Source organism: Nicotiana tomentosiformis, chromosome 10 (genome assembly GCF_000390325.3).
Source record: "Nicotiana tomentosiformis chromosome 10, ASM39032v3, whole genome shotgun sequence".
Classification (NCBI taxonomy): Eukaryota; Viridiplantae; Streptophyta; class Magnoliopsida; order Solanales; family Solanaceae; genus Nicotiana; species Nicotiana tomentosiformis.
In genome coordinates this window covers 74,631,119-74,640,588 of record NC_090821.1, presented here as the reverse complement: position 1 = coordinate 74,640,588, position 9,470 = coordinate 74,631,119, and the positions used below count along the sequence as shown (strand labels likewise).

The 9,470-nt window shown below is 31.4% G+C and overlaps 1 protein-coding gene across 1 annotated transcript; it reads right to left on the bottom strand.

Annotated features, from left to right (window-relative positions):
* Window positions 1-5,283: 5,283 nt before the first annotated feature.
* On the bottom strand, window positions 5,284-7,015 carry LOC104116974 (transcription factor MYB62-like). The gene is made up of 3 exons (XM_009627940.4): window positions 6,782-7,015; window positions 6,343-6,472; window positions 5,284-6,080 (listed from the first exon to the last, which is right to left on the bottom strand). The coding sequence occupies exons 1-3, from the start codon at window positions 6,939-6,941 to the stop codon at window positions 5,537-5,539; spliced, it is 834 nt and encodes a 277-aa protein (XP_009626235.1). The 5' UTR covers window positions 6,942-7,015; the 3' UTR covers window positions 5,284-5,536.
* Window positions 7,016-9,470: the final 2,455 nt, after the last annotated feature.

The window sequence follows — 9,470 nt, the reverse complement described above, 5'->3', positions numbered from 1 at the left end:
TCATTCGCTCAAGTTAGATAAATATTCATATTTCTACGGATGGGGACTCAGTAGGGTCCTTGTGTAAAAATTTATTATGGGTCATATGGACATTTTAGAAGCTGAAAGAGTCAAATGTGAGACCACTCAAGGGTAAAGACACCCATAATTTTGCAAGAAAAAAGAAATATCATATTGGTCCTTTGTGAGGATGATAGAGCTACTTTAATTACAAGGAACCGATTAAGTAAATACAACTTGCACCAACTCCCTAAGTTAAACCCAAGTGTTCGGCTAGTGGTCAACGAAGTAAGTGAAAATCTCTGCTTGTGAGTGATAATATCCTTTTTAAAGTAGGGAAGTGAGTTTTAGAGTAAATTTTATGGGTAATTATTCAACTTTTTGTTCATTACCCATAAATCACTTTTTTTCTTTTATTACGTAAAAGTCATTCAACGTTGTATTCATCATTACATAAAAGTCATTTTTCTTTCTTTTGTTATACAAAAATCATTTTACTATACTCTAGTTATCACAATAATCACTTTGACCAAATTTTACAAACCTTTCACCTGAAAAGTTTATTATGTCCTCCCATTTATGTAATATATACGCACATTTAATTTTTTTTTCTTAATATTAATTTTCAAAATATATAAATAGCATTATTAAATTTGTCAGTAGCATTACTGTGAACAAATCTCAAGTTCACGTTCTTAATCATGATTAACGAAATATGTTTAATAAAAATTAAAAAATCAAAGATCATTGATTTATTAGCCAAGCCACACCCATTAATTTAATAAATAAAATACACATATCTAGCAAAATGACACATCAAATTAATACTTTCAAATAAATAATATTAACAGAGAAAGCTTTAAAAATCTTAATATTAAACACAAATATCTTTGAAACTATTTTTAAATTTTTTATTGACTATAAAAAATAACATTTGTTAAACAAATCTGTTTTTAATATTTTAAATAAATATTAAAAAATAAATATTGTTTTATCATTTTTATATTTAAAATATGTTCGTGTTTGAATATGATTAAACAAATTGAGTGCCATGAAAATAATTAAATGTATGGATATTTTATAAAAATAATAAATAAAATAATTTAAATTTATTTTAATTATAAGTAAAATACCTAGGTATATATATATATATATATATATATATATATATATATATATATATATATAATTTAGAAGGTGTTAAATAAATGAGAGGATTAGTGTCAAGGACATAATAGACTTTTCAAGTAAAAGTATTATAAAGTCTGGCCAAGGTGATTTTTGTGATAAATAGAGCAAAGTAAAATAATTTTTGTGTAACAAAAGAAAGAAAAATGACTTTTGGGTAATGAACACAAAGTTGAATGATTTTTACGTAACAAAAAGAAGAAAAGTGACTTTTGCACGCAAAACACACTTAAATTGTGCTCGCTAGTCAAAGATAGTATAGTATAATATCGTGTCCACATGGATTGAATTTAAACAATATTATCGTAACTTGTAGCTAGATTGCTATCCAGGAGGATCAACAGTTGAGATTTATATGATTAATAATAAAATTAATTAAGAATCTAGAGCTAATTGACTGATGACAATCGAAGTAAGGCCTAAGCAAAGAAAGATATCAATGGGAGAAAATGAGGTTTTGATAAGATAGGTGCAAGATAATTGTCTTGGATTTAACTCTAGATCATTCACTTCTAATGTTCGAGTGAGTCTCTCGAATTCACTTAATTATCAGTAAAATTGTTTAGTAGAAACGCCTCTCTCGATTAAGTCTCAACCTCACAATATGAACCAATTTAAGCTCTGTGAAGATATGCAAGAATGCGTAATGGATCGGTCTTTAGGAAAACCTCTTTCGATTATTTTTCTAACTAAGTTTAATCAATGATTCAACTAACCTCTTTCGATTATGTCTTAGAAGAATCTATGAACTCAACCAACAATATAATGCAAAGACATCACAAGTTATGCATCTCTCGATTACATGAACTAGTGAATATAGATGCAACAATTAAATCTTCCAAAACGATTCAAATACATAAAAATAGAGTTATAATCCACAAACAATCATCAATACACCAAATCCATCAAAACCAAAAAGGAACTACTCCATAGACATGGAGAAATTCTTTACAAATATAACTAAAATATAGGAAAATATAAATTCAATCGAAACTCGGATCTTGAGTGAGGAAGGAATGATGAAATCCTTTTGCTTGTGTTCTTCCAACTCCTCTTTAGCCTCCTTATGTCGAAAATCTGTCAAACGTCTATCTAAAATGGTGTTTTGGAGTATTTAAGCCGCCCCCAAAACAAACCCCGGACGAAACTACCATCTTTTAGCAGAATTGGGTAGTCACTCTAATATTTTTGGGCTACCACGCTGCACCCCACCCCATGCGGCGCAGTTGTGGAAAATTCCAGAATGATTCAAAATATGATTTCTGGCCACTTTTTGCACTAGCGCCCCGCGCCCCACGGGGCATGCCGCGGGGCGGTAGTGCAAATTGTGGCAAGAAATGAGTTTTTCAAATTTTTGACATTCACACTTGGTTTTCGACCCACGAACGTGATCCCGACTTAATTGCTTGGGCTTCTACTCATACTTCAAAGCTCCAAATAGCTCAAATTAGTTCCACAACATCTACATAACTCGGAATTACTCCTACAAGGCATAAAACACACAATATGTGCAAAAGCACTACCAATTAAAGCTCAACACAAGTAAAGTGCAGTGAATTAAAGTGTAATAAGCGACTAAAATACGGAATTATAGTCTACCATCACATAATGAACACAAAGTTGAATAACCACCCATAAAATTTACTCTGAGTTTCAAGTTGCACCCTACTGTGTGATTGACGTTCAACCAAGTGTGTGGTTGACGTCCAATGAAGTTGTGACATGTGAAAAGAGCCTAGTCTCTTCAAGAATTAAGTGATGTCCATTGATAATTGAATTGAAGTTTGAAAGGAGAAAAAGTATGATGCTTATAGTAAGTTCCATTTTCACATGGAAACTTAGCCTGTTTGGTCACATGCTGAGATGCAACTTTTTTTTTAAGGATAGTTTCACTGATGTGACTACAAAAAACTTTAGTGAATTCCCAAAGAACATTTGACAGCAAATTGCTCCTAGCATAAAGCTTTTCTTGAAGTTTAGTGCTCTTGTTCTTATAGTGAATTTGCCACATTATAGTGGTAATTTAGTGGTCAGAATCATACTACTTAATAGCCTTTTGTTTCTTGGATTAAGGATAAAGAGGAATGATACACAACTTAAAGCAATAAATTACTTCTAATTGCTAAAGTATATTTAGAGCCTAGAGATATGAGTGCCATCTTTCTTCTTTCATTTCTTGCTTTTTCCTATTTGAGAAATCAAGAACTTGCATTCTTCTGTATTCAATCATTCTTCTGCAAGTTCACATTGGTATACTTTCTCATTGTGCTCTGCTTGAAAAATGATCACTTCAAGTACATCTTTATCATCCACTCACAAGTACCTTTTCTTCTCCATTTTATCCTTTTCTTTTTTGAGGGTGTAACAATCAAATCAGTGATTGGATTTCACACAATTCCTTCTAGTTGACCTTTCATTTGACAGCAGTCCTCCTTATCTCTCTCAAAATATGATACTTCTTTCAGCCCACAATAAGTGATCAATTTGCTTTTTTATTTTGGTCCAAAATAAGTGTCCATTTATATAATCAAGAAAAAAATCAATTTATTTTTTCAAAAATACTTTTTATGTACGTATCCCTAAAAAATCTTTTACTCCTCACATTAACTATGATGCAACATTTAATTAAGGGTAGTTTAGTTACACTAACTATTTTTGTCTAGAATTTTATATTTTCTTAATGGGTGTGCAAATTGGTCACTTATTATGGACCGGAAAGAATAGTATAAAGCTCAAACTTCGAGGTGAGTTTTACTTTTTTTTTTCTTGAAAATAAAAAAACAAATTGGATGATGATAGCATTTGTCATATGACGGTGCTATGATTGGAATCTCTCCACCCTTAATAAAAAAAATATTGCATGCGAGATTTAGGAATGTAAGATGGTTGGAATCTATCCACCATTAGTCTTGCATTCGGGATCTACGAATGTAATTTTTTTTTTGTTGGTAGACATATTCAATGCAGATTCAAATTAGTCGATCCACTGAAGTTCAGATATCGACAGGTAATGATAGCATTTATCATATGATGAAATAAAAAGGATAATCACATGGGATTTGGTGCGATAATTAAAATCTCTCCGCCCTTAACTAAAAGTATTGCATGCGAGTTTTAGGAACGTAAGATTGTTGGAATCTATCCCTTTACAACTTGTTTGGATGGTTGTTACCCATTGTATTGTATCGTATCGTATTGTTACTTTAAATACGATATTTGTTTTGATTGTTACCTAAATTTTATTGTATCGTATCGTTAAATCCGTCGTTACATAACGACGAAATGTGTCACTTTATGTAACGACCGATTTGGTGTGGTCGCATCGTTATCTTGTCTTTTTATCTCAATCTCACTCTTTATTTTTATTAAATAATTTTATTTTATCATTTACCCTACTTTTTTATATAATAATTTTATCATGTATCATAATTTTTCTTTATAATATTGCAAGTTTATTCTTCATATTGTTGGTGTATGATATCATGAAACGATGACAAACGATACAATATATTCAAATATTATATTTATCAAACGATACAATGAAATATAGTACTGCACGATAAACGATAAGTAACAACCATCCAAACAACTTAGTCTTGCATTCGCGATCCGTGAACGTAAAATCTTTTTGTTGGCAGACATAATTAGTGCGAATTCAAACTAATTGGTCTAGTGAATTTCCGATGTTGGCAAAGAAAAAATATAAAGAGGTTAAACCCAAGACAGAGGATGGGGGTTGCTTTTCGTGGGTTGTGGGGTTGTGGGGGGGAGGGAGGGAGGGGGTTGTATCACCTATAGACCATACTCCTTTTTATATTACATACAAATACTATGAATTATATGTTCCCTTTACATGATTAGACAACACTGGGTCTTTTTCCTTGGCATTTTGAGCTCTCCCTTTCAGTAAGTCACTTCCTCACAGTTTCCTTATATTTGACCACAACCTTTTGATCTTTCCTTAGTTACCTTTCTGTGACTAAAGAATCTATCTTCTCAAGTATGAATCAACTAATGAATAAGTGTAATCTTAAGTCTTAACCAAGACTCCTTACTAGAAAAAGAAAAAAAACCCAGAAAATATTAAACAAGAAATCAAGAAAAGGCACAAGCTTCTTAATATATAGACACAAAAAGTAGCCATTTTATATTTTCTTTGTACAATAAGTATACTAGAGCTAAAAAACTACGAGATTAAGTCATAGTTAGAACTTTTAAAACCTACTAAAACTATAGCATAGGCGTTATCAAAAGTAATACTATTATTATAATTAGCATTTTTTGGCCCTCTTCTTTTAAGAGGGACTATAACTACATCTTCTGACTTTGAAAATTGGCACAAGTCTAATTAGATGTCTATATCTCCTAGCTTTCTGAATTGCCAAAACTCATCCATGTTCCACAATGATGCTGCAGCCATTTCATCACTAAACCAATGAGCTTCTGCCACCTCACACTCTGAAATTGACATTTCTTGAGATGAAAAATGTGGCTGCTGACTTAAGCTTTCCACATGGTAACACTCATTTTGTACTGAATTATTGTAGATAGTGAAATCTTGTGTCATCTCATTAGGCTGCAGCTTCAACATATTCATTGAATCTGTTGAATATATTCTTGAATTCTCAAATGAGCTTGTTTTTGCCTTATCATAAGGTTCTTGATTGTTGATTAAGGGAGTAATTAGTGAAGGATTATGTTTTTCAATGGAGGAAGATTGCTCCATTTTTTCAAGTAATCTTGGCATCCAAAGACTCTTGATTGCTTCAACAAATTTTTTGCTATTTGAATCAACCTTGAGTTGTCTTGCTTGTTTTTGCACCCTTGTTCTCCAGTAGTTCTTGATTTCATTATCTGTTCTTCCTGGTAGATGTTGTGCAATTTTTGACCACCTGAATTCACAAACATGATTAATAAAATTGATCCCCCTTTTTTATGGCATTTGAAAATAAAGAATTATGTCCAAGATTGAGTGTTTAACAAAGTTAAAAGCAGTGTTTTCAAAACTCGATGAATAATAATTACTTTTCTACCCTTTTCTACTCTACTTAAATATCAAGATTTTGTCTGCGACATAGTTTTACACATTACGTGTTACGCTCTTACTATTGGATTAAAGTCCGAAGAAGACAGAGTTTGGATATCTGAATTTACCTGTTTCCCCATTTGGAGTGAAGTTCAAGGATTAAGAGTTGTTCTTGTGGGGTAAGGTTTCCACGTTTAATATCAGGTTTCAAGTAATTCAGCCACCTTAGTCTACAGCTTTTCCCTGTTCTCTTCAATCCTGCAAAAAAAAAATCAATTAAAAAAAAAAAGGTTTTTCCTTTTTAAATTTTATTTTCCAATATTATACAATTTTCCGATACTTTTTATTTCCTATTTCAATAATATTATATTTTAGGACAAAACCATTAGCTAGAAAATAAATAATAGTAAAAGTGTCGTTTTGAACAATAGATGTTTTTCACATTTAGCTATAAGAATGTGTAATTTATAAGTTTGCAATTCAAGAAGAAAAAAAGAACTACTTTGTGAAAATATTTCTTACTTTAATTCAAGAATTATGTAAAGAAAATAATGTGTTATAAATTACCAGCACATTTGGCTAAGGCATTCCAACGACCTTCACCATTGCTAGAAATACAATGAATAAGAAGATTATCTTCCTCAAGAGTCCATGGCCCTCTTCTTAGCTCAAATTGATCATCTTCATTTGAGGAATTATTACTCATAATTACTATGCCTTTGCTCATATGTAAATGGAAAATAGTATAAGACTAGAAGAGAAGAGTAGAAGAAAATTGCAAAGTTAGAGTGAATGTGAGAGAATTTAAAGGCTAAAGAGGTATTTTATAGATGACGACAAAAGTATTTCATATACGTGTCCAAAGGAAAAAACAGATGATATGAATAGGGGTATGTAGACCCCATTAAAGAAAGTGTAAATTTCTCCCGCATAATAATAATACCTTTATCGAAAGCGAAATCAAGATTTAAAATTTATTGTTCTGAACTTGGTCACGGAACTTCACAATTAAATGTATATATATGTTTAAATAATTTTTTATATAAATATAAATAACTTGATTTGTCCGAACTCGTATCGTGTACTCTAGCTCCGTCCCTGTATATAAATCATAAAAACTCAAATGGAATTTGTATATTGATGATGTGGTGATAGTTGGCTAAGAATAATGATCTTTGTATGAGCATCAAAGTCTGCTCTAAATGCATGTGGATGGACCCCCATCTTTCACTTGAGGATGAATGTTGACCAATTAATTACACACTCTTTGCCCCTCTCCCACTTCCAATTAAAAAAAGAAGAAGAGAAACAAACAAAATTGCTTAAATATAATTTAAGCTGATTTTTCAGAAATGCTTTAACAATCTATATATTAAGTATACATATAACAGGGAAAATGTTAAATTTGCTCCTAATACTATTCGAATGTTTTTTAATTTTTTTATTCGTTATATTTTTGGTTTATTCATATTCTTATTGTTAGCAAATTATTTCGTATTTATTCTTGACATTAACAAAGCTCCAACATGAAATGAGTGGATTTCATGTCTCCAACTTCTTTGAGTTTAAAGGTCCAAATTTACCCTTTACCTTTAATATGATTATGGTTTAAAATTACTATTAAGCTAGAACTTTGTTAGGAGTAAGACAGCAAACAATAGATTTTTGCCTAACATCGAGCTAATAGAAGAAGGTAGTCCGGTGTTTAAGGTATTTTACGTTCACGGAGAGTTTGGAAACCGTATTTCAAGGGGTATGATGTAGACAACCTATTTTAATACAAGTATTAATAACGACTTTCACGGCTCGAACCCGCTAACACGGAGCTAAGTATTATGGCAAAAGTTTAATAGAAGACTTGTTCAAATTTTATATTAAATTTAGAGAAGTTCTTTATGAAGAAAGAGATGGGAGTTGGGATGGGGTGGGGTGGAGTAGGGGTGGGGGGGCTATTAGTGGTCTAAGTTGTCTCTTCTCCTAGACTACTATTGTATCAAAAGTACACATGTGGATGATGCATTAAGATAAGTTCTCACGTCTTGATACAATGTAAAGAAAGCCATATATATTGAAATGATGGATTCTACATGCAAAGAAAAGCCTTGAGAAAAGGGAGTCAAGGAAAGTATGATCTTGAAAATGAACTTTGCTTTGCTACCTCCTTGGAAATTGATTCCTCTTTCTCTTTGCCTCTTCATAGATTCCCTTCCTTTAATTTATATATAAGAAACGTGCTTGACTAAAATATTACACTATCTTATATTAAAATATTATTTTATGTCCAAGTAAATTAAACGTGGGATTATGGGGTTTGATCAAAAGGGCGGCAACCATAACTTAGCCAAGAATATATATATATAATAATAATTTATTATTTAATACTTTGCTTTGTGTTTCAAGATAGTGATGTTTCCTCTGAACCAAAGCTTTTGTTTTTCCCAATGTTTATTCTTTAGTCGAGTGGAAATGGCAAACAAATCCAAAAAGTTTGCTTTGTTCAAAGTTTTATATTATAATGCTAAGTGCTGAGTATTAGAATAATGCTTTAATTTGAAGGAATATAAGAACATAGATGTCATTGTAATAGGTATTATCATTATCATGGGAATAAAACAAGTGGTATATCCAATTGGAGCCTTAAGAGTTTAGTGGATGATTCGTAAGAAAGTACCAAGAAGGTATTTGAGAGTTTGAAGGTAGGGGCCAGAAGTATATTGTTTTTTTTTCCTTTTTTTTTGTGGGTTTCGGCACTATAGATCTTTTGAATAACTGATTAATCGGGTGAAAATAAAGATAGAGTCCCGTTCTAATGTGTTCGATATTTATATTGGTTTTCTGATTAATCCAAATTTGTTTTGCATAAGATTTATTACAGGAAAAACGCTTATTATCAAGATTTATTTCATTTACATACTCAAAACCGTTAATTAAAGGTGGAGGGATCTAGTTCATCTCACCATAACCTTTGATCGTGTGTCAAAGCCATGGTTACGGTCAGATTCTCCCGAGTTTACTCTCGTCAACAAGATGTCTTCAGTTGTGCTCTTTTTTGCTTCTAGAAATTCTATTTTACTGCAAGTTTTTTAAATAAATTGAATTATAGGTATGTTTATATGAATATACGTGTGCTTGTATTATGGTTATAGTTATCTTTATAGCATTTATGAATACGATGATATATGGAATGAGAGATAGAGAATACTCCACTTTGTCCAAAGAGAACAATTTGATATAACACTTTTAGTTATGGACCTTG

Coding starts and splice junctions, on each gene's coding strand:
- LOC104116974 (XM_009627940.4), bottom strand. CDS start 6,941: ATGAGCAAAGGCATAGTAATTATGAGTAATAATTCCTCAAATGAAGAT. Junction 6,473..6,781: donor TGCCTTAGCCAAATGTGCTG/GTAATTTATAAC, acceptor TTTTTTTTGCAG/GATTGAAGAGAACAGGGAAA. Junction 6,081..6,342: donor CACTCCAAATGGGGAAACAG/GTAAATTCAGAT, acceptor TTGTGAATTCAG/GTGGTCAAAAATTGCACAAC.